Source organism: Carcharhinus amblyrhynchos, chromosome 1 (assembly GCF_965287045.1).
Source record: "Carcharhinus amblyrhynchos chromosome 1, sCarAmb.v2.hapA, whole genome shotgun sequence".
NCBI lineage: Eukaryota > Metazoa > Chordata > Chondrichthyes > Carcharhiniformes > Carcharhinidae > Carcharhinus > Carcharhinus amblyrhynchos.
This window is the reverse complement of record NC_137324.1, coordinates 65756921-65783484: the sequence shown is the minus strand read 5'-3', so window position 1 is coordinate 65783484 and position 26564 is coordinate 65756921. Positions and strand designations below refer to the sequence as shown.

General features: G+C 42.6%; 1 protein-coding gene across 4 annotated transcripts in view; it reads right to left on the bottom strand.

Moving 5' to 3' along the window:
• Nucleotides 1-2074: 2074 nt before the first annotated feature.
• Nucleotides 2075-26564, bottom strand: part of rab3c (RAB3C, member RAS oncogene family) — a 162023-nt gene continuing 137533 nt past the window's right edge. For all 4 annotated transcript variants that reach the window (XM_080186248.1, XM_080186241.1, XM_080186255.1 and 1 more), the window contains 2 exons: nt 14485-14609; nt 2075-5977 (listed from right to left, as the gene is read on the bottom strand). In XM_080186248.1, the coding sequence (XP_080042374.1) occupies nt 5790-5977; nt 14485-14609 (313 nt within the window). In that variant the 3' untranslated portion in view covers nt 2075-5789. The remainder of the gene's footprint in view (nt 5978-14484; nt 14610-26564) is intronic.

Here is a 26564-nt window from a genome sequence, read left to right as displayed (position 1 = left end):
GAATCAGCTGCTAGCCTGCCAAGACAGTTGGAGGGAACTTGCCTGTGCATATTTAATGAGGATCTAAGTGCAGAATCTGGCACGGAATGCCAATATTCCGGTCAGCGGGACAGACGCCAGTGGAGCCACCCACTCTCAAAGTGGGAAAATTCCACCCTATTGAAGTTGAAGCCTTTAGTGCCCCTTTTGGGTCTGTGACAGCTTTATATTTTGTGATAGGAATAAATTTAAAATTGGTGACTTTTCTGACAAAATAAATGTCATTCAGTGGTTGAGGCTCAATGTTGAATTCTGTCCTAGAAAAATCTCAACATATGTAAAGGATGTGGAACCTTAATGTGTTAACACATGTCAGCAGTGACTACCACTTTTAGAATGTTTTAATCATTTCTAATCAGAATACATCCCATCCGTTTATTGCAAAAGTCTCATGTTATTTTGATTAAAAGCATTATATCCCCTACCGAAAGGATATAAATCAGATAGAAAGTCAAATTTTATAATATAGCTAGCAATAGAATTAGAAAGTCGCAAAATATGCTTATCATACATGTTAATTAGATGCAGTGACAGGGTGCTTTAATGACTCCATCTTGAGAAACATCAGCTGGCTTTGCTGTGAGACTATTACTTGCAATATAATCATGATTGTGCCAACTACGCCATCTCCGATGGACACAACAGCTATGATTAATCCCTGCAATCCAGCAAAGTGTGGGTGGTGAATCATCTTGCTTCCTTACTGTTCAATTTGCAATTTTCTCACCCAAAATTTGCTTAGATCACTGCTGCCCCCCTCCTCCTCTGCCTACTGCATGTAGATGGCATTGGAGGCTTAAGGTACATAGTTTCTGAGGAACCACAGTTGGATAAGAGGTTTCCATTGCAGTAGGCCTGTAAAATGCTGGTCACAGGCACAAGATACCCCTGTGAAGGGAAATAATACTTCAAGTCTAGGCCCCAACACTCATCTGCTGAAAGCAGGTCGAACATGACTATCATATTGAGGTTGATTTTGCCCCTTCATGGTGCCTCACTGGCTCTGCTGGAGCCCCTGCTGCAATAACATGGACTTCCTTCTCCTTCTTGGCCCTGTGGTTCAACTGAAGGTCTGCCATGCATTTCTGATGAGCCATTGATCAAGAAATTGGTTTGGAGCTTGGGGCCGATTTGAGTGCTGGCAGAACTCAAAGAGAGGACAATTAATGAGCTTTGTTAAATCTTGCATGTTTTTCACAAATAGATTCCATGCTTGCTTTTCACAAATTAAGCTTTCATTAACAATAGAATTAGAAATGACCAATTTCTTACTCAATGCATTGTGCATTGCAATACATGCTGTTGACTGGTCCTATGAAATAAATTACTCCCATCTAAATTTACCCTCAGTGATTAGTTTCTTTCACTTCATTTGTGGGACATGGGCATTGCCGACTGGCCAGCATTTATTGCCCATTCCTAGTTGCCCTTCGACTGAATGGTCTTTAGAAGGCTTAGGGAGAGAGTCAACCACATTGCTATGCTAACAAAAACAGAAAAATGCTGGAAAAGCTTGGCCAGTCTGACAACATCTGTGGAGAAAGAATAGAGCCAAGCTTTTGAGTCTAGACAATCCTTTGTCAGAGCTGCTGGTGGCTCTGGAGTCACATGTAGGCCAGAAAAGGTAAGGATGGAGATTTCCTTCTCTAAAGGACATTAATGAACCAGATGGGTTTTACCAACAATCATCTCATGGTCATCAACAGACTCTTAATTCCAGATATTTTTTATTGAACTCAAATTCCACCATTTGCTGTGGCAGGATTCAAACCCAGGTCCCCAGAATATTAGCTGACTGTCTGGATTAATAGTCTAGCAATAATACCACTAGGCCATTGCCTTCCATTTGTGTGACTTTGCTCTGGCTGCTGGTTTAGAACAGTTGCTCACCCATTTAAATACAAACATCATGTATTTAAGTAGCAATCAGAGAAATGCCACGTAAATTTGTTAAAACAATTGGTGAAAGATAAATTTCAAATTATAATCGCAAGCTTGAAGAGAAACATGGAGGAACATTAGAATGTCAATGTGATTGATATAGTCTCTGCAAGTTTATTTTCCCTTCAAACACACACATTCATTTACATATTTCACAGACAAACACAAAGTAACTGGTCTACTGTACAGTCTATTGAGAACAAATTCCAACAATAGAGGTAAAATATATTATGGACCTACAGAACCTTCAGGTTTAGACAACAACATAATTTTTGTCTTTACATTGATATAAAGGAATTACAACATCAATCAATAGGTCTAAATGACACCACCTCACCAAGCTTTCACGGGCAGTAAGCGTTATCTGGGGAGGGGGATGAGTTGGGTTGAAGAGTTTTTTTGAAATACCTGGAGTAATTACATTTATAATAAAACTAGCAAGCTTGAACCAATATATCGAAGAAAGGCAGTGGTTGATTTTGTAGAATGTACAAATGTGGCAGTTACACTTAGCTTCAAGTTTGTCCACTAGAAAGGCTTGGGAAAATGATGGCCTGTATATCTCCAGTCTGCACAATATCTGTAAACCTTTATTTAATAATAAACTATGTTCACTTCCATTATATTACTTGATCAGCTACCTGCACCAGGCTATTCTCATTTTAACTACAGCACCAGTTCAACCATAGGATGTAGAATTCAAGTTCAGCAATGATGAAAAATAATGTTTTTTTTAAAAGATCATTTTATACAAAGCTAGGGCTCATGATGGGAGTGGATTTTTTTTTTCATTTAGGGTGTCCAATGTCAGCATCAAGACTCACAAGTCAGGGACAGCACAATTATATACATAGCCAATCTTTTTTCTATCCTAGTAACATGGCTGAATCTCAAACTTAAATGTCACCTGTGTGACATTTTTCTAGTTTATTTCATCTATCTTCCTCTTGGGTTTGCAAATTAATAGAGTTTTTTTTGCTGTGTCCCCTTTGGAATTGGGTTAATATGGCCAAAACTTACTTCATAAGGAACTTTAAAGTCAGCAGATGGAGGAGTTTTGTCTCATCTGTCTCAGTGATGAATGCCTACTGTTTAACCTGCAGGACTACTCAATCCCAGAAAAATAGAACAAATTACTACAGTACAATATACCCATTCCTTATTGTTAGTCAATAATACAATTAATTTGAAGACTTAAAGATCAATGGAGAGAGTATACTAAAATGTAACCATTTCACACAATCAGAAACTCATTCACACATGCAATAGGCTAATGATAAAGTTCAATATACATTGACACACAGAAATCTTTTTTCAGTCGCACTAACATAAAATGGTCACTGAACACATATTCAGTAACTTTACTCCACAGACAAACTGTATTTTTAGAAATAACTTTACAGTGTCACACACATTTACACAAGACCAACAATGTCTCTGCAAATTCGCAAATCACACACCATGCTAGCAGATACTGGCTCTAGTATATCATATCCAGGGCTTGAATTGGCATCTGTACATGACACAAGGGAAATATTCAATTCCTGGAGGCACTGAACAGCTGAGGTAAATCCCTTGTGTCAGATAACTGGATTATGAGGGAAAACTGGAGAAATTTAGGCTCTTCAACCCTGAAAGGAGGTGTGTGAAGAGAATCTTATTGAGGTATAAAATAATAGAAAATGTAGAAAATTACTACATCTATGCTACAAAAGGTCAAAGGGGGCAAGTTCAAACTGGTGAAATACAATTGTAAGACTGATGTTTGAAAGTTCCTTTTCATTAAAGAGTAATGATCAATGTTTGAAATGGGGACTGGGGGCAAAATCTTTTCAGTCATTTGAGAGGCAGTTATAGTGGAGGCTTTTCTTGAATAATGGTCTAAGATGGATCAAATGGACTCACTTTTTGCATGTAGCAGAGTTTTTGCGACTGGATATTTAGTTGTGGTTGTTTTGTTTTCCTGACCGTCCAATTTGAATAATGTTTATTGTCATTTTCCACAAAAGATAGTGAGGATGAATTTTTACGAGCTTCTCCCATTTGTTGTCTATTACTTTGGCAAAAAAGATGTGGGAAATCTCAGGAAAAAAGTACAAATTCACCCTTTGCTTTACAGTGAGAAAATTCTGAACCTGGTCTTTTTTACAGATTTTATCCAATGGACTAAAACGATGAAAGCTAAATGTTATCTCATTAAAGATGATCTTGTCTAATGCTATGAATGGTTTGAAAACTCACTAGGCTCATTAATAAAGTTTACTTATTAAAATGTGTTAACTTCAAGTCCTACAGTATGCAACTTTGCACAGATATCTGCATTGAATTAGAGATGCACTATATATTCTGAAATATTGCACTTAGTGGCCTATTGTCCCTCAATACAGAGGCTACACAAAAATATAAAACGCAGATTACTTCAGCACCTATGCACCATTTTACATTTTCTTCCATCAGGTAAAAATAAAAATTCAGACACCAGAAAGATAACTCTTGTTACATTTAATATTACACATTACAGAATACATCATTTTTTGCAGCTAAAAATAGTTACCTTTGTAATTAGTTTTAATGATGTGGTCTAACTGCTGGCAAAACGCTCTTCTGAGATTTGTGAGTTGCCATGCAAATGGTAAATTAGCAATAAAATTATGTATAGAATCTTGAAAAAGATGAAATTCTTAGTGGATACAACTTATCTTCAAGATTGCTGGGGGCGGCTGATATTTTAAAGAGATTTATATTAATGACTCCCTCTATAGTGGCTAATGACAAATAATTACAAATGAGGCTGGTTGGTGAAACAGGTAGCTGTGAACTGGAAAATACAGCTAACAAAACCAAAGTTAACTGCATGCTACAGCTGGCTTTAACTTGTATTGTGTCTGCCAGGACTTAGCTCTGGAAATGTGCACTCTACTCCCTTGGTAAGTAATATTTAATGCTATAAGAGAATGTCAGGAGCATCTGCCTTCGCATAACATTTGAACAACTCAGTTTCAAGTGTCACAGAGATCCAACAGGCTTCCTGAACACAGTCTCATGACACAATGGAGCAAGAAGATCACCCTTTGATATATGAGTGGTGTGACATGACCTACTGGAGGTAGTCTTGCAATAGGTAGCTCTGCAGATCAGAATCTGAATCTGCAGTTATACGTTGCATTTTCGTGTCAATGAACGCAGGCAACTTATTCGCATCAACATGAATGTGATAGTATAACTGGAGCCTGAGACTGCCAGCAAATACATTGCAAAACTTTAATTTTTCAAATACTTACTATTAATCAAAGAATTCTATCCTTTAAGTGAAATATTGATACTCATACACAGGGTATTCATACAAATATTCAAACAAACTTAACTCTGTAACTTAAATGCATATATTTCTGTTACTGAATTCACAGTTTTGTGCAGACTGAGGATAAGCTATTTATCATTAATTTATCATCGAGGAAATGCTTGAAAGGCCACATAAATCTAGTAAGCAGGGAGATATAAGTAAGTTATAAATGTAGTACACTGAGTCTGGGAACTCATTGTTCCAGTTAACAGTCACACAAACCTTGAATCTACAGAAAAATTGCAGAACTGATACCAAGATAAGTAAAGGTTGGCTAACTGTCAGTTTTAATGCAAGAAGTATTGGGAAACAGTACTTGCACAGACCAGCAAAAAATAAATATAGATTGGTTTGTTTAAGATTATATAGAGGCCATACAGTAACATTTTCATGGACTAATAACTAAGGACTAATCTTTGCAATATAGACACAATTTGATTGCCTCCATATGCCTATGGACAAGTCACTAACAACCGCAGTTTTGCTGCTGTGGAGGAGGGTTCTCTGTGAGTTTTGTGTTTTGTTTTCCTGCAGCAACTGTAGGGTCTGTATCCAAACTCTCCGACATCTTCTCACATATGATGTCAACAAGGCGTTCAAATGTTTGCTTTACATTGATGTTATCCTTGGCACTGGTTTCAAAAAATTCAAAACCTTGTAGAAAGAATAAGAAATATTAGTTTTTCAATTAACAGTTGCAATACATGTACACCAACCTCCCATCTCTGAATACACTTCCGCTGTCTTGGCAAAGCAGCCAGCATAATCAAGGGCCCCATGCATCCTGGACATACTCTCTTCTACTTTCTTCCATTGGGAAAACGATATAAAGATTTGAGATCACGTACCAACCAACTCAAGAACAGCTTCTTCCCTGCTGCCATCAGACTTTTGAATGGACTACCTTATATTATGCTGATCTTTTTTTACGATGTGGGTATGCCGGCGTTGGACTGGCGTAAACACAGTAAAAAGTCTGACAACACCAGGTTTTAGTCCAACCTATTTATTTGATAATATACTCGCAAGCTTTCGAGGGGTTACCCTCTTCGTCAGGTGAATGGAGAGTTCTGGCCTCAGACAGAGCATATAAAGCACAGACAGTTTAGAGATTACTGATTAAAATGCGAATCCTTACACCTAACCTGCTGTTCAAGACCTGAAGTGGCTGATAATGTGAGTGGTAGGAGCACTGATCACAGTTTAAAGAGATGTGTATTGTCTCCAGACAGTACAGTAAGTGAGGTTTTGCAAACCCAGGCAAGTCACGGGGGTTACAGATAGTGTGACATGAACCCAAGATCCCTGTTGAGACCGTCCTCATGTGTGCGGAACTTGGCTATCAGTCTCTGCTCAGCGACTCTGCGCTGTCGTGTGTTGTGAAGGCCGCCTTGGAGAATGCTTACCCGAAGGTCAGAGGCTGAATGCCCGTGACCACTGAAGTGTTCGCCAACAGGAAGGGAACAGTCTTGCCTGGTGACTGTCGAGCGATGTTCATTCATCCGTTGTCGTAGCGTCTGCATGGTCTCCCCAATGTACCATGCTTCGGGACATCCTTTCTTGCAACGTATCAGGTAGACAATGTTGGCCGAGTTGCAAGAGTATTTACCATGTACCTGGTGGATGGTATTCTCACGTGTGATGATGGTATCCATGTCGATGATCCGGCATGTCTTGCAGAGGTTGCTGTGACAGGGTTGTGTGGTATTGTGGTCACTGTTCTCCTGAAGGCTGGGTAGTTTGCTGCGAACAATGGTCTGTTTGAGGTTGTGTGGTTGTCTGAAAGCAAGAAGTGGGGGTGTGGGGATGGCCCTGGCGAGATGTTCGTCTTCATCAATGATATGTTGAAGACTCCGGAGAAGATGTCGTAGCTTCTCCGCTCCGGGGAAGTACTGGACGACGAAGGGAACTCTGTCCACTGTGTCCCGTGTTTGTCTTCTGAGGAGATCGGTGCGGCCGATCTCCTCAGAAGACAAACACGGGACACAGTGGACAGAGTTCCCTTCGTCGTCCAGTACTTCCCCGGAGCGGAGAAGCTACGACATCTTCTCCGGAGTCTTCAACATATCATTGATGAAGACGAACATCTCGCCAGGGCCATCCCCACACCCCCACTTCTTGCTTTCAGACAACCACACAACCTCAAACAGACCATTGTTCGCAGCAAACTACCCAGCCTTCAGGAGAACAGTGACCACAATACCACACAACCCTGTCACAGCAACCTCTGCAAGACATGCCGGATCATCGACATGGATACCATCATCACACGTGAGAATACCATCCACCAGGTACATGGTAAATACTCTTGCAACTCGGCCAACATTGTCTACCTGATACGTTGCAAGAAAGGATGTCCCGAAGCATGGTACATTGGGGAGACCATGCAGACGCTACGACAACGGATGAATGAACATCGCTCGACAGTCACCAGGCAAGACTGTTCCCTTCCTGTTGGCGAACACTTCAGTGGTCACGGGCATTCAGCCTCTGACCTTCGGGTAAGCATTCTCCAAGGCGGCCTTCACAACACACGACAGCGCAGAGTCGCTGAGCAGAGACTGATAGCCAAGTTCCGCACACATGAGGACGGTCTCAACAGGGATCTTGGGTTCATGTCGCACTATCTGTAACCCCCGTGACTTGCCTGGGTTTGCAAAACCTCACTTACTGTACTGTCTGGAGACAATACACATCTCTTTAAACTGTGATCAGTGCTCCTACCACTCACATTATCAGCCACTTCAGGTCTTGAACAGCAGGTTAGGTGTAAGGATTCGCATTTTAATCAGTAATCTCTAAACTGTCTGTGCTTTATATGCTCTGTCTGAGGCCAGAACTCTCCATTCACCTGACGAAGAGGGTAACCCCTCGAAAGCTTGCGAGTATATTATCAAATAAATAGGTTGGACTAAAACCTGGTGTTGTCAGACTTTTTACGATCTTTTTTTACACCATGGCCATGACTGAAACATGATATTCTGCACTTGTTCCTTTCCTTCTCCCCTATGTACTCTATGAATGCTATGTTTTGTCTGTATAGTGCACAAGGAACAATACTTTTCACTGTGCCCCAATACATGTGTCAATAATAAATCAAATCAAATCAGAAAGAGCAGTCTGTGCCCAATATTTCTCGTTTTTCTTTCTATGAATCAAAAAATTGACCGGAGATTTATTCTGCCAACTGTAGCCATGTTGCTACAAAGCATACAAATTCTACTGGGCCTCTTAAAATTCACACCATCACTTCGCAAAAGTTGCCAGTCATGATTCAAAAGCCCCCCATGGGGCCATTTGTGAGATTTAGTACCTGCTGTGTGAGGAGCTACAGGTAAACCTGCCTTCTACTCCTGTCTGTGATGGCTCTTTGATTTTCTGTCCTCTTTTTCTGGAGGCAGTAATTCAAGTTTCAGTAGTGTTCCAATTCTTCAATCCTTTGTGTCAGCTCAACCAGTCAATGATGTGACAGTGGGAATACAGTAAAAAGTCTGACAACACCAGGTTTTAGTCCAACCGATTTATTTGATAATAGACTCACAAGCTTTCGGGGTTATAATATCCACACCTGATTGTCACATGCAAACACTTCTCAGCAGGAATCATCGGCTATTGATCCACACTGAGAACTTGGATTTTTTTCTCAATTGCAGCCTTATGTTAACCAATTAAATGTATTTAATTTTTCAGAGGTGGAAACGCACAACAAAATGTCAAACTTCGGTGTCTACAATGATCATATTGTTATTAACGAAGGCTTAAAAATAACATCTACATGATCAACTTTATCTACAAAGCTGTGCTGACTTATACATATTGTTAATATTGGTGATCATTTTAAATCAAGAAATGTTTTAATAAATTATATTCAATTTCACTGTTCATTTTTGAGTTAGTTGTGTAATTATCTTTGACATGTAGGTATATAATATGTGATGTGCTGAATAATACCATAGCATAAGAAAGACTAGACTGGTGATCTAGGTAACATCAAAAGTTGATTTTGAGTGGAATGATGTACAAATTATTAATACTAACAGGTAAACTATGCATTCTTTCTTGTGGTAATGTAGGGGTCGCGTCTTCCTGCCAAGGATTTATGACGTAATCAGTTCTGCACCGGAAATGAGCATTTCCATATTATTAGCAGGCCTGGAGACTTCAATTCCAGGCCCACTAACGGTTCCAACCCCCGTCCCCTCCAGGAGTGATTGACTCCAGCAGAGTTTAAAACTGCGGCCAACCCTGCTGGAGGGAACAGAGGTCTTTGAGACCCTCCAGGAAGTTGGGGGTGAGGGGTGTAGCCCCTTGAGAAATGCAGTCTGGTAATGCCAGCATGGCCTCATGGCACTGCTACAGGGGCAAACTGGCATTGGGCAGTGCCAAGGGGCAGGGTCAGAAGGGCAGGGCCTATTGGGGAAGGGATTAAATGGGGGATGACCAGTGAGGGTTGGGGGTCCCGCTGCCACTCTGATCACAGACAGAGTGAGGATAGAGGAGACTGGGGCTGGCCATTCGGGTGGGGATGGGAGGCTGCAGGGGAGGGATCAGAGCAGGCCAGATGAAGGGTTAAGGGGATTGGGGCTGATGGGGGGCTGGGGGGGTGGTCAAGGACATCAGGGCTTGCACAGGGAGGTCCAGGAAGCCACCAATTGGGGCACAGTTGGGAAGATCAGGTTGTGGGGCTGGGCAGCAATTGAGCTGGCCCCTGGTCTCGGCTCTGACAGATTTCAGGCTGATCTTGGTTCTGACAGATTGCTGTTTACACAGTGGCCCATTCTGTACTATGCTGCCAACCTCGGGTGGCCCTTTGATTTTCACAGGAAACCCCGCTGTGATGCACAGAGATATGTTCTGAAAATCATGCTGCAAAAACCGGCGGAAGTTACTCCCCTTTTGAAATGGATTGCAGATTGAGAATTTTTTTGGGAGAATCCCAGCCATAGTAATTTTGATCTATCCAATAGTTGTGGAAGCTATCATAAATACACTAGCTAATTTAATGAAGTATTTTATTTAGCTGCTTGGGCTTTAGGAGAACACATTTTGACAACAAAGTAGAACATTTATTAAAATTACTTAGAATTTAAGTATATAGCAAAATGTTAATTTGACTTTTCAAAATGAGCAGCTTTACTGCTACTTGTAGCTACTCCTGCAAGAAAATCTGCTGTCATGGTATGTCACCGTTGTGTGCACCGTGCCATCTTCACATGTCCAGTGTAGCACATCTGCAACTATTCAGTGTCATCTGTTATCCAATTAGGCCGAAGTCAGCCCCTCTTAAGTTTTAAGTTTAAGTTTGTTTATTAGTATCACAAGTAGGCTGACATTAACACTGCAACAAAGTTACTGTGAAAGTCCCCTAGTCACCACACTGTGGCACCTGTTCTGGTACACTGAGGGAGAGTTTAGTATAGCTAATGCACCTAACTAGCATGTCTTTCAGACTGTGGGAGGAAAGTAGAGCACCTGGATGAAACCCACACAGACATGGGGAGAACGTGCAGTCTCCACACAGACAGTGATCCAAGCCAGGAATTGAACATGGGTCTCTGATGCCGTGAGGTAGCAGTGCTAACCACTATGCCTGCCCTCCACTTTGCCCTCTAGAAGAGATCACTGCAGGCTTCAGATCAGATCAAATAGCTGAAACATTATGCAGAACTTTCCGTGCTAGGTGGTCCACCATTGACCGGTGATGGGATCTTTTGGTCCTGAATGCACTCCTCGCTGCTGGAAAACCTGTGGTGGGGGTGCACTGTTGGCAGAACTGGAAGATCCTGCCAGTGTGAACAGACAGAAAATCTCAACTATTTTCTTTTCTGAATGTCACTTTTAGAATTCTTTTTAGTCTTTCAATTTTAAGTACCTCTTCATTGGTCTGCATATGGAATTTTTGGCATATGTCTTACCATCCACATTTCAAAGGCTTCTACTTGTTCCACAGATCTTTTGTTCATGGCCTATGTTTATGAGTCAGAAGGTAGACAGAATGCAGCATCTGTGAGGATTTTATCCTTGTTACAAGCTTGAGTTTTCTTGTTAACACATCCTTCATCTTCACAAAATTACTTTAGGCTATCTTGATTCTTCTAATTTTGACATCACAGCTGCTTTCTACAAAACTATTTCTATCCTCTTCATTATTAATCACACCTTGAAACTTGAAGTTATCTCCTTTTAATTGTATATATGTGTACTGCACCCATTCCTGAAAAATCGACCTGTGCCAATTTCCACATGCCCTCCATTATCTCACTTCTTATCTTTCCACACTCTGCGTCCTAATTGTCATCTTTTAATGCACACCAACATCTTACATCATGTCTTTCTTCTTAATATTGGCATCTCTTATTGTACTTGTGTGCTCTCATTGAGTCTATTCTATTTGTCCAGCACTGCCTGAAGCCAGGATCCTTAGATGATTTGGGCTTCACTCTGGGCACCAGAGCTTCGTGAACCAATGTGTCCTGGCCTGAAAGCTGCTTTGCCACTGCTGGTGCCTTGACAGTTTTGCTGTCACCTTCTAACTACGTGAACAGACACCCAAGGGTGCTGACTGAAGCATTTATTTGGATAGCTAGCAGAGTCTTCCAGCAGGGGTTGATGCCTATGGAATCTCTTCTCATCAATGTTAAGTCTACTTTCACTCCTGATTCCTCTGCAAGTCATTGTGCTCAACCCCATGCTCATTGGCAGGAGCTGTGCCCTCTCAGGTAGAGCAGTGAGTCAGTGAAAGTGAGACTGAATGGTGTGGTAGCTGAGAGTGTGGTGGGCTTTCAAGGTCGAGGGGTCTTGCCATCTTTTCTTCTCCTCTGCAGTATCTTGCTGTGTGTTATCTAAAAGAAAAGAAGAGATAAGGTGCATAATTCGAGATGTTCTCTAGATCACTTGAAGGGGCATAATGTCTTTTCTTGTAATAATGTCTTTGCTCCTGAGACATAAAATGGGAAAGCTGCTTATGGCCCAGGAAAAAGACAGCTGCTACTTGCCTCCGACTTCTCCATCCCCAACAGCATCCACAATATGTCATTCTAGAGTTCCAGTGATTTGTCCCCAGGTAGCCAAAGGGGCTTTATTCGTTGGGTGGCCACCACCTTTCGCTCAAGAATTGCGGGCTTTACAGGCCACCTACTCCTGAAAAAGAAAAGAGAAGATATAAGGATAGCATTGAAGAGCAGCAACATACCTTATTCTAAGCATTGGACACTTAAAATGATAATGGGACCCACAAGCACAAAACACAGGTCTGGTTAATGAGGGATTTGTTTGCATGCACATACACTGTGAGGAAAGCGGCACTTGCAGATTGCATATGGTAATGGGAGCAGAGAGCATTCGTGCAGCTTACAGCTCTTGAGACAAAGTGGGGTATGATATATTATAGTGCCATAAACAGAAACTGAACCATTGGAAGGAATACACTTACCCTGACCATCCCATTTGGATCAGTGATCTTCTTCCTGAGGAATCCTAGAGACCAAGGAGTTAGCACTTACTGTCATAACCACTTCCCTCCACAAAATTCCCATCACAGATTTTAGGAGTTTCCTAAAATGAATGATCAGTCTATGGAAGTTGCTACCACAGAAAGCAGTTGAGGCCAAAACGTTGAATGTTTTCAATAAGCAGTTAGATATAGCACTGGAGACAAAGGGGATCAAAGGAAATGGGGAGAAGGGAGGGTCAGGCTATTGAGTTGGCTGATCAAACATGAACATAATTAATGGTGCAGCAGGCTCGAAGGGCCAAATAGCCTCCTCCTGCTCTTATTTTCTATGTTTTTATGACTCAAAAGAAAGTGTCTCTCCCACTCTACATTTCAGTATCCAGAACATCCAAGTTTGATTCATAAATATTTTCTGCCCTTCTCTTTGATCTGGTTGAAATCATTTTCTCCCAGTCTATCTTCTTCCTTCAGTGCGGCCATTACCCCCTAGGGTAGAAGGAGGTTTTATATCCTGCTGCAATAGGTCTCTGCACAGGGTGCTTTCGACACAACTCTCCTGCTCGTCCATGTTTTCCTGTATCAATCCACTGATATAACTGTGGCTCGACAGACTTTATTTGCATTGCTTGCCTGCCTCTGATAAAATGAGCCTGCGGTTTCCACCTTGATCTTTATGATGACTAAAAATCCTCAAAAACTTGTCAGTTGTGGGCAGCATAGAGGTGCCTCATAGCACCAGGGACCCAGGTTTGATTCCTGGCTTGGGTCACTGTGTGTGTGGAGTTTGCACGTTCTCCCCATGTCTGCGAGGATTTTCTTCGGGTGTTTCGCTTTCCTGCCACAGTTTGAAAGACGTGATGATTAGGTGCATTAACCCGAACAGGCACTGGACTGTGGTGACTAGGGGAATTTCACAGTAACTTCATTGCAGTGTTAATGTAAGCCTTACTTGTGACTAATAAACTTTACAGTTTAAAGATTTTCATTTAATTTTGTACTAGCATTATCCAGATATGCTCAGCAGAGAATTTATTAAGCCATATTGATTAGTTATCATGTAATTTGTCACTGAGATAAATTTTGCTTTCCATATGATAAATTCTAATTGATGCTTATTTATCTTAAGGGTCTCGATATCAAAATTCACTTTGTTTACTTTAGAATCTTCAAACCGTTTAAAATATAGAACTACTTTAAATAAATGCACATTGAAAGTCTGATGGTGCCATTTCTCCTCGGTACTTTATCCTTGCCATGTCTCCACTTCTAATCCAGGAGACAGGATCATTGCCATGTTAAAGTCAGATATTTGTGCAAGGGGGAGCACTATAGCCATACTTACAAATGGGAATGATAGGATGCCTGAAGGCTATCTGCTACTGAGATGGTTCAGCCAAAGAATGTTTTGTGTGGTCACCTCATTACGAATTAGGCAGTTTAACAATTCATGTCTGCCTTCAGCTTACCAAGTGTTTGTCCAATCCACTTTCAGCAGGATTGAATAGAACACATGCAGAAGATATGAATATCCAGTCTGAAAGGTGCACGATCACAACAGCATTGAGAATCAACTTGGCTCAATATATGATGCCGAGGTGACTTACAGCTTGTGAACCCGAGAGAGTAAACCTGAATTTGTAACAATGTGTTATCGACAAAATGCATTAAATGTCAGCTAAACAAGACATTTCACATTGGCCAAACATACCAAGTTGGTCTGCCAGCTGTTTTCCTCTCTCCATCGATACTATCCTTTCATCTTCCATGTCACATTTGTTGCCAACCAATATAACCTGAGCATTGTCCCAGGAGTATGTCTTGATTTGGGTTGACCTGAGAGGAAAATTGGACAATACAGATTTGGCAGACAGATTTGTTACTTTTGCTAAAATAATATCAATACTAACATTATGAAAATCATAATATTTCTCAACAGCAAATTATCCAAAAATCAGTACTTTTAGAAAGACGGGTTGTATTTATATTGATGGATTTCTGATTGATAAAACTTTCAGAATAGAATTAGGCTCTTGTTTTCTTCCTTCACAATTCTGATATGTTTTCTTAGACATGCTGACTTACAAATCATTTTAGGAATAATGTCTGTAATACTGGGAATGGTGAGATAAAAAGGAGTGGAGCCTAACTGGATTCCTAACCAGACTTGGGATGGATTAGAAAGGGGAAGAATATTTGATGAAGGGGAGAGTTGAAACAAATTTTATTCTTTATAATGGATGATCAGTATAAAAACACAGAAGCAGGAGTAGGCCATTTGGCCCTTCGCGTTTGCTCCACCATTCAACATTTTAATGACTGATCCTCTATCATAAGGCCATACACCAACACTCTCCCCATATCCACTGATACTTTTAGAGTCTAAGAGATCTATTTACTTTCTTCTTCAATATATTCAGATTTGGCCATCACAGCCTTCTGTGCTAGAAAACTCTACAGAAAATTCACCCTCTGAGTGAAGAAATTTCTCCTTCTCTCAGTCCTAAGTGGACTGAATGCACCCCATATCCTGAAAATGTGACCCCCTTAGAATCACAGGACAATAGAAAAGTTACAGCACTGAAGGAGGCCATTTGGCAAATTGTGTCCATGTCAGCTCAAGGACACCCAGGTGTCCTTTCTAATCCCACTTTCCTGCACCGGGTCCATAGCCATGTAACTTACAAAATTAAGGTGCAGATCTTTAAAAATTTTAGAGTCTCTGCATCCACCACCATCTTGGGCAGCAAATTCCAGACACTCACTACTCTCCGTGTAAAAAGATTTCTTCCTTGGGTTCCCTCCACACTTAACTGCCACTTATCTGAATCTATGTCACCGGTTCTAGAATTCTCCATTAAGGGAAACAATTTTATCCTCTCCACTCTATCTCTTCCCCTCATAATTTTGTGTACCTCTAACAAGTCACCCCTCAGCTTTCTTTGTTCCCAGGTAAATCACCTCCGCCTATCCAATCTCATCTCATAGCTACACTTTTCAAGTCCTAGGGACATTCTTGTAAACCTCCTCCAGAGGAATTACACTCTCTCCAGAGGAATTACATTCTTTCTGTAATGTGGTGACGAGAATTGCACACCAGTTGTAGCCTCACCCAGTGTTTTATACAATTCCAACATTATATTATATCCTTATTCTAGACCCTCCAGCTACAAGAAACAACATCCCTACACCCAGTCTTCCAGTCCTGCTAGAATTTTATTTGTTTCAATTAGGTCTCCTCTCATTCTTCTAAATTCCAGTGAATATTGGTCCATTCAACCCAATCTCTCCTCATACAACAATCCTGCCATCCTGGGAATCAGTCTGGTAAAACTTTACTGCACTCTCACTGTGGCAATTATATCCTTTCTTAGATAAGAAGACAACAACTGCACACAGTGCTTCAAGTATGGGAGGCAATTCTCCCAGCCCGCTGCACTGCTCCAGCTGTGTAGGGGGGTTCCCGCTATGCACCATGGCTCTTGCAAAGCTGTATAAATTATTCAAATTTAATATTATTAGCGACCCCAGGACTGAAGTCTTCAGACTCATTAGCATCTCCCCCCAACCCCCCCCACAACCAGATGTGATTCACTCCAGCAGGATTTACAATAGCTCCCACCAGCAGGGTGCTGGAAGCCCAGCTCCACTGGAGTAAAGGGAGGCCATGGAGGCCCCCAAGAGGTTGGGGGCATGGGGGGGGTACCCCCTGGGCATTGCCAAATTGGTAGTGCCAGCCTGACCCCATGGCTCTCGCATCTTTCACTGCCCTCTGGGCATTGGACAGTGCCAAGGGGGCAAGGTCAGAGGGGGACGAGGCTTACTGGGGGAGGCGGGGCATCTGGGGGGTAGATCATTGGAAGTAGGAGGTCCTGCTGCCACTCTTCACTTGGGTTTGGTGACAAGAGGGAGGGAAGTCAGCAACTGGGGCTGGATATCGGGATGAAGGTGGTCAGCCAGCTGGGGTGTTTGGGGCTGTGGGGGAGGGGGAGGGACCATGAGGAGGTGGGTTGGGGCTGCCAGTGATGTCTGGGAGGCCAGTAATCAGCTGGTGGCAGGGTCGCATGGCCAGTGATGAGGGGTTGCTCTGCTGGCCAGTGATCGGATTGGCCAGCAATCAGGAGGCCAGCAGTGCGGGGCTACTGCGCATGCACCCATCGCCACACTGACAGATTGCAGCATGAGCAGTGGCCCAAGCTACTACTGTTTAAATAATACTCTATAAGAAGTCTCACAACACCAGATTAAAGTCCAACCAATTTATTTGATAGTAAGCTCACAAGCTTTCGGGGTTTGCCCCTTTGTCAGGTTCGTCAACCCCGAAAGCTTGTGAGTTTACTATCAAATAAATTGATTGGACTTTAACCTGGTGTTGTGAGACTTCTTATTGTGTTTACCCCAGTCCAACACCAGCACCTCCACATCACAAATAATACTCTGCCATTCTGTTTCTCCGTCTTAAGTGGATAACTTCATGTTCATCCATGTTGTACTATGTCTTTACTCATTCACTTTACTCATCTAAATCATTTGAAATTTCTTGCTATTCTCATCACCACTCACCTTCCCACCAAGTTTCTTATGATATCTTACCTTCCACGTTTCATAAAATGTTGTATCTTTTAAGTCACAAATTTGAAACCATTCACCAATAATCCTCTAAATCCTTTCCACTTAAATAAATCCATTTAAAATGTGGTTCTATGTATTGCCACAGTACTTTTGTTTAATTTTCCATCAAAAAGGACCATGGGATATGGTTGCTAAGTAATATCATGGAGTATTTCCCTTCATAAAATATTAAGTATAAAGCATCAATATGCTTTCTCTATGTCATTTCTGTAAATGAGTTCAAGTACTTCGCACTGAAGCAGTGCTCAGTCTTTAATGATTATTATATATAACAAATAATGATTATTATATGGTAATAATATGATTTTCTGAGCACACAAAGCTGTTTAATAATTATCTATCTGGTGACCTATATTGGGGTTTTGATTCCCAGCTTGGATCACTGTCTGTGTGGAGTCTGCACTTTCTTCTTGTGTCTGCATGGGTTTCTTCTGGGTGCTTCGGTTTCCTTCTGCAGTCCAAAGCTGCGGGTTAGGTGGATCAGCCATGCTAAATTCTCCCTCAGTGTACCCGAATAGGCACCAGAGTGTGGCAACTAGGGGATTTTCACAGTAACTTCATTGCCATGTAAATGTAAGCCCTACTTGTGACAAATAAATAAACTTTAAACTTTAAATACCTTTTGTCGCACTGTGACAGAGAATTAGCATCAAGAACCTTGAAATTACTTAAGCAGTTACAAATTAACAGATCATCTGACGGAACTCTTCCAACGAGGAAATTAACAGTCATGCCTAAATATTATGCTGTGAATATTAGCATATGATCTAATACTTCTGTATAAAATTCCCCTGTTTGCTGTTTACTGGAAGACTTCCATTGAAAATAAGCTTCAGAAATGTTATAAGATTGTATTCAATTTTATTACTGTGTAAAGTGAAACCTTCACGGAAGAGGACGTGAATAATTTGCCGGGTGTTAGCGATGGAAAGGTGGTAGGAATGGAGGGTCTTAATGACATTACTGTTACTAGAGAGGTGGTGCTCGACAGACTGGAGGGGCTGATTGTGGACAAGTCCCCAGGACCGGATGGAATGCATCCGAGGGTTCTGAAAGAAATGGCGGAGGTTATAGTGGATGCCTTGGTGGTTATTTTCCAGACGTCGCTGGATTCCGGGGAAGTGCCGGAAGATTGGAAAACGGCTAATGTTACGCCGTTGTTTAAGAAGGGTGCCAGGCAAAAGGCGGGGAATTATAGGCCGGTTAGTTTAACGTCTGTGGTAAGTAAAATGTTAGAATCCGTCATTAAGCAGGAAATTGCGAGGCATCTTGAAGGGAATTGCTTGATTGGGCGGACGCAACACGGTTTCATTAAAGGGAAGTCGTGTCTGACAAATTTACTGGAGTTCTATGAGGATGTGTCTAGGGCAGTGGATAGAGGAGAGCCGGTGGATGTGGTCTTTCTGGATTTTCAGAAGGCGTTTGACAAGGTACCTCACAAGAGGTTATTGCAGAAGGTCAGGGGACATGGAGTTGGGGGTAGGGTGTTAGCGTGGATAGAGGATTGGTTGTCAAATAGGAGGCAGAGAGTGGGGGTCAAAGGGTGCTATTCGGATTGGCGGTTGGTGACTAGTGGGGTGCCCCAGGGGTCGGTGCTGGGGCCTCAGCTATTTACCATTTATATAGATGATCTGGAGGAGGGAACCGAGTGCAGGGTGTCGAAATTTGCTGATAACACCAAGATTGGGGGAAAGGCAAACTGTGCGGAGGGTGTGGAGAGTCTGCAGAAGGATCTAGATAGGCTGGGCGAATGGGCCAGGAAATGGCAAATGGAATTTAATGTTGGCAAGTGTGAGGTGGTCCACTTTGGTAGGAAGAATGGTAGGAAGGACTATTACTTACGTGGCGAAAAACTGCAGCAGGCGACGGTGCAGAGGGACCTCGGGGTCCTTGTGCATGAGTCGCAAAAACCCAGCTTGCAGGTGCAGCAGGTGGTCAGGAAGGCGAATGGGATGCTGGCCTTCATAGCGAGGGGGATTGAATATAAAAGTAGGGAGGTCTTGCTGCAGCTGTATAGGGCATTGGTGAGGCCGCAGCTGGAGTACTGTGTGCAGTTTTGGGCGCCGCACCTGTGCAAGGATATTTTGGCCTTGGAGGGAGTGCAGAGGAGGTTTACTAGGCTGATACCGGAGTTGAGGGGGTTGAGCTATGAGGAGAGGCTGAATAAACTAGGCTTGTACTCGCTAGAGTTTAGAAGAATGAGGGGAGATCTCATTGAGACGTGTAAGATGATGAATGGGATGGATAGGATAGAGGTGGAGAGACTCTTCCCGCTCAAAAAAGACAGTAGGACTAGGGGGCACAGCCTCAAGATAAAGGGGGGGCGGTTTAGAACGGAGTTGAGGAGGAACTTCTTCACTCAAAGGGTGGTGAATCTCTGGAATTCTCTGCCTGTTGAAGTGGTGGAGGCTGCCTCGCTAAATATTTTTAAGAAGCGGGTTGATGGGTTTTTGATAAGAGAGGGGATTAAGGGTTATGGGGAGAGGGCGGGAAAGTGGAACTGAGCCACAACAGATCAGCCATGATCTTATTGAATGGCGGGGCAGGCTCGAAGGGCTAGATGGCCTACTCCTGCTCCTATTTCTTATGTTCTTATGTTCTTCAATTTTCTGTGAAGGGAGAGTCCTGTGATTGAAATAAGTAAGTATGGTGAGTGGAGAAGAACCTAACATATAGTTTGATTGAGGGCCGGTTGATTTTAAACCAAGGTGAGGAGGAACTACTTGCAGGGGATAGTGAATTTGTGGAACTTGCTGCCCCATAGTTTGAATCATTGAATGGTTTCAAGAAGGAGATAGATATGTCTAATAAAGAAAGGGCTAAGGGGATATGAGGAACATGTGGATTTGAGACCAGGGAGAAATCAGCCATGATCTGATTGAATGGTGGAGTAGGCTCGAAGGGCTGTATTTGCCTACTTCTGCTCCTAATTTCTACATTGCTATAGGATCATAGAATCATACCGTGAAGAAGGAGGCCATTTGGCCCATCAAGTCTGCACCAACCACAATCCCACCCAGGCCCTATCCCCAAAGAACCCTACAGTGCCGAAGAAGGCCATTTAGTCCATCATATCTATACTGGCCCAGGTCCTATCCTCATAATCTCATAACCCCATACATTTAGCCTAGCTAGTCCCCCTATGTTGCTATATGTTCGAAATACCTGGATAGTGCAAACCAAATAGTGTACAAAGGAAATACTATTACTCCTCCACACTTCTGTGACAGTATTGTTATGAATGTTATTATCCTTTCAACTGTTGTTCTTTTTTATCATTGTTCTTGTTTTTCCTTTTCTTTCTGCTTTCCTCCAGCCTTCTACAATTAAGAGGACAAGCAGACCTGCTTCCACAACCTTACATAATTACTTCAGTGAATTATTTGTAAGATTCACAAGACTGAACCAGCAGAGACTTAGCACTTCCTTTACCCTTTCCGACTGGCAACATGTTACATCACACCAATTCTGACATATGGAAATGGGTGTTGTCTGATCTTTGAAGCAATGCAGAGATGAATCGAGGCAGTGGTTTTTGAGGTGAATAATGAAGATATTGGTTGGATTTCCCTCACTGTTCACTTGATGGGATCTTCTTGTCCTGTCAACAGTGCCTGTGAGTTGCATTGGGAAATCCCATTGACAGTGGCGAAACCAGAAGATTCTGCTGCTGGTGAATGGTGTGCTGCCTCCCACCTCAAGAAACACATTACAGGGAGTCCAGAGAAACCCCTCCATATCAGGCAAGTCACACTACAAATGGAGAGGTGCTAGCAAAATCTGAGTCCAAAAGAACACTGTTGACTAAGACCAGGAAGGGACAGCTGGAATTTTTGGGAGAATAATAAGAAATCATGTTGTAGAAAGTCAGATGCTGATGAGAGAAATAGGTGGTAAAAGAGAGCGAGGTAAATGGAGAACAAACTTTCTAAGGAGCCTTTCAAATTGGGTGAATTTACTACCAATAAAGATAATCTATGCTGCAAGAGCAAGATTAACATGGAGGTCCATGGTGACCAATGTCCCTGAAGAGACAGAGTATGGGGTGATTTTCAGCCATGTTTGCTGTCAGTGATCTGCTTTGCTTCATCAATATGCCCCACCTCTCAGCCCAGAAACGCACTCTCTTGCCACTGCACCAATGTGACATTTTCCAATTCTCGCACATTAAAACTGAGTTCAGTAATAACTGTGTAATGACTAAAAGAGAACTGTGGATCTGTGCCCAAAAGCCTGAATCAAGGTATTCATCACTGTCATTGTTGGTTTGATTTTACCATTGCCCAGAATCTAAAATGTCAGGACCTGACTGAAACTTTAAAAAGGGCGCCCTGATCAGAGGAAGTAATGACTCAGAGGCCTCAGAGCTGAAAAATCAGGAAATGTGATTCTCTCCAGGCAGATCGTGTTCTGGCCCCTCATCAGTATGGGAGTAAATCTCGCGACATCAAACACAAGAACCACATTTTAATGCATTTACATAAATTTGAATATCATTAAACACTCCCGCATCCCTGCCATGTATTTCCAAACTTCCCTGAGTGATGTTACACCAACCAGTAGCAAGTCAGTTTTGGGGATTCCACCCCCCCCACCCCTCTCCGGGGTGTAGGGGTGAGTCCAACCCCTGGGGGAGAGGGACATGATGTGGGTATGCCGGCGTTGGACTGGCGTAAACACAGTAAAAAGTCTGACAACACCAGGTTTTAGTCCAACCTATTTATTTGATAATATACTCGCAAGCTTTCGGGTTAGCCCCTTCGTCAGGTGAATGGAGAGGGACATGGCCAGGCCAGTGCCAGGGGTGGTGGGACCCTCACGAGGGATGGGAACCACAATCCTATATTTGTGGTGGTGAGGGGGGATCAGATTTGGGACCGATGGGAATGCTGGCAATAGCTGCTCAATGGGGACAAAGGGTTCAGAGCAGGTGTTGACTGTTTGGGAGATGGGGGGGAAGGGATCCAATGCTGGCATTGACTGATTGTGGGGAGGGGTCCAACTCCAGCAATGACTGTTATCGGGGTGGGGGTCGGTGGGAGAGAGAAAGAGGCTGATGCCGGTGTTGATTGGAGGTTGGGGGAGAGATGCTGGCTTTGATCACAAGAGCCAGGGGAAGTCCCTGAGATCTCTGAGTTACTATTTCTCTGATCAGGGCATCCTTTTTAATGTGAGAGAAACATGACAGTTTCCAGTCAGATCCTGACGCTTTAGATTCCGCCCAATGGCAAAATCACAACTAACCAATGGCAGTGATGAATACATTGATTCGGGATTTTGGGCACAGATCCACAGTTCTCTTTTAAACATTACAGAGTTAGTACTGAATTCAATTTTAACGTGCGAGAATTGGAAAATGTCACACTGGTGCGGTGGTGAGAGAGTGCCTTTCTGGGCTGAGGGTTGGGGCATATTGATGAAATAGAGCAGATCCCAGTGAAATTCTAGTTCACACTTGCTCCAAATCATCTGGTGTACAAACGGATTTCTGTGTAAGATATGGGGGAAACAGGAAACATAAATGATAGCTAGTTGTAAATTCATGTAAAGGCTAAGGATAGAATGGATAGATACAAGGAAATAAATACAAATGAACTAAAGAAACCACAGTAAAGATTTTGATAGAATCCATAGAATCCCTATAGGGCAGAAAGAGGTCATCTGGCCCATCGCGTCTGCACCGACTTTCCAAAAGAGCATCCTACCCAATTCCTCTCCTCCATCCTATCCCCATAACCCCTTACATTTAACCATGGCCAATCCACCTAACCCACATACCTTTAGACTGTGGGAAAAAATCCAGCGGAAATCCTCACAGACACGGGGAGAGCATGCAAACTCCACACAGACAGTAACTCAAGGCCGGAATCACACCCGGGTCTCTGGTGCTATGAGGCAGCAGTGCTAACCACTGGGCCTCCAGCTGGCCACTCTACAGTCACTGCAGTGACAGAAACTGCAGTGGATGGAAGTGAAAGTTGTAGTTCACAGAGTCTAAGGCCCTGGAAAGGTAAGTTATAAGATCTCAGGGTAGGTGAGGCTCGGGATGTTGGGGGAGAGGCCATTAGTTGGGGATAGAAGGGGACCTGGTGGGTAGTCCAACAGCCAATGGACTCTAAGGAGGAGTCCTGTTGTTAGAAGAGGGCTTGCGATGAAGAAAATGGCCTTCCAAGGACTTGCCCATCCCAGTGTAAAATTGCTCAGAAATCAAGGATAGGAACCCAGCTGGATACCCATTCATATCACTACACACTCCACCCCCACCCCACTACAACCCCAACCCCACTCCCACCAACCACCCACCTCCCACCTAAAAACTCACTGGTGAGGGACGATGAAATTTAGGCCTTTATCTCATTCTGAATGTCACTCTAATGTTATGCATGCTTTTTCAACTCCAATTTCAATGATCCTTGTTGATCACTGGATTTTTCTCTGGTCCTAAATCACAGCCTATTAAAAATTCTACCATTTGTACTCTATGTCACAGTAAGCCCTATTCCCTTTCTATTTCTGTGCACATCCCTTACACTTTCCTCTGCATTCCTTTTGTCTTCAGTTCACATTTGGCTTTAGGACCTCCATCTCCACACTGTGGAATTTCTATAGCTTTTCCACCTGCCTATAATTTCTTCAAGATACTCTTCAAAATTCTTTGACAGCTCTTTGATTGGGGTTCAGTCAGCTTCCTCTATTTCTCAATCTCCAGTTGTTTCCACTTCTGTTAAGCACTTCATTACATTAAAGGTGCCAAATGAATGCAAGTTGTTATTGTGAACAGTCTCTGCCTATATCAGCTATCTGGATGACCCAAATAAATATTGAAACCAAAGCCAGCATATAGTCAGTTTTTGCAAACTGGTGTGAACTTGTTTGTGCTGTGTGTTCTTGATCACCCATTAGCACTTTGCAAAGGTGGAAAATTAAAAGCTGTGATGAAAATCAAAAGCTGAGAGGCTGTGTGTCTATAAGCTGACTCCAAATACACAATTCATGATTAAATAGTGCTCAGAGTTTCTATGTTAAGATGAACAATGCACGCCCTTTTACAACTAGACCTATTTTGCAGTACAATTACAAGGAAGTGCTGCACAAGAGCAGCTGAACAAATTAACATCAATGGCCCATGCATTTATTTAGCAGACTGTGCATTTCATAAATCGATCTCAATGTGTAGAAAGCAATGTATCTGATGTGACTCACAATATAGAACTTCAGGCAATAAATTAAAGGAAATGTTTGAGATTAACATGGACAGACCTAAAGGACCACTTAGAAATAACAGTTGCCCTGGAAACGATATGTAGGTTCACTTAATTCAGCTAAGGCACCAGACAAATATAAAAGGATCTAGCGTAAATGAATGGTGTTGCTGTTCTAAGTGCTTTGCCATGTGATTAAATGGATGGAGCACAATGATATGACAGTCTGATGAATATCATCACCTTGCCCATGCTGTTTGGCAGCACAATACATTTAAAAATTTGGGTTATAAAGAAAATAACAGGAAAGCCTCTCTCAAGTGGTTCAATGACAGTGGCTGTAACATGTCAGCTGCAGTGTCAGCGTGACCACAATTCAACAGGTTGACTTCCCAGCTGGTTTCTCACAGCAGGCACTCTCTGGAACTGAGAACTGAAGATTAAAGTCTGGAGCAATTTTTAAAGAAAAGGGAGATTGCAGAATTCTGGAATCCAAAATGCATTTATTTAGATTTTATATCATATTATGAGCTTGGAAGCCAACGTCAATGCAGGGATAATGGGAATAATACATATAGATTGGTGTCGGCAATTTCCAAAATCACTCAGTCCCATTCACCCTCATAAAGTGGGGGGGGGGTGGGGGGGGGGGGGGGCGGTGACAGTAAATAAAGAACATGCTGCATAGGTTCTCCTAACTTGATTTTAGATCCAGTCTTGAAATATGTGGCACCACTCCTGTCTAAAACAGACATAAGTCATATTCAGACTGATTGTAGGACCGCCACCTATTTTCAGGCATCGACTGGTGGAATGTGCAAGATGCATACTTCATCCAGTGGTACTGGACGTAGATTGAGTGGACAGACCAGTGCTCCAGTTCACAAGGATCCTCCCCTGTTTTAAATTGACTTTCTATGCTGGTCAGCACGGTGTCACAGCGGTTAGCACTGCGGCCTCGCAGCGCCAGGGACTTGGGTTCGATTCTTGGGTCACTGTCTGTATGAAGTCTACACGTCCTCTCCGTGTCTGCATGGGTTTCCTCTGGGTGCTCTGGCTTCCTCCCACCGTCCCAAAGACATGCTGGTTAGATGGATTGGCCATGCTAACTTCTCCCTCAACGTCCTTGAACAGATGCCAGAGTGTGACGACTAGAAAATTTTCATAGAAACTTCATTGCAGCGTTAATGTATGCCTACTTGTGATTAATAAATAAAACTGAACTTTAAAACTTTTGTGTAGTGGAGTGGGAACTCTAAGAGGAAGGCTAAAAATCTAATTCCCGCCTGTTGGCCAACTTGTCTATGCTGCCCAGTTTTTAACCACTAAGTTAGTCCCAACTGCCTGCGTTTGGCCCATATCCCTCCATACCAATCTTACCCAAGTAACTGTCTAAATGCTTTTTAAAAGACAAATTATACTTGCCTCTATTACTATCTCTGGCAACTCATTTCAGACAGACACAACCGTGCATGTGAAAAAATTGCCCCCCTGGACTCTTTCGTATCTCCCCCTCTTACCTTAAACCCATGCCTTCTAGTTTTAGGCTCCTCTGCCTTTGGGAAAAAAATGTCGACAATCTACCTTATCTATGCCCCTCATTATTTTATTGACCTCTGTAAGATCACCCTTAAGCCTCCAATATTCCAGGGAAAAAAGTCCCAGTCTATCCAGCCTCTCCTTATAACTCAAACTATCAATGTGAGTCAAATTCCATCATGGCAGCTGATGGAGCTTTAATTCAATTCATAACTCTGAAAGCTAACTAACTGAAAACCATGAAGGTAACCATGATTGTTGTTTACCTGATGTTTCCAGTGAAGGGCAATTTCTTTGAACTTCCTGTGCAACTACCATGCAAACCTTATCTGGGAGATACTGGGGAGGGTGGGGAGTGGGGATATATTTCCCAGCGCATCTTTGAGCTGAATCCCACCCCTGGGTTCAATGCCCTGGA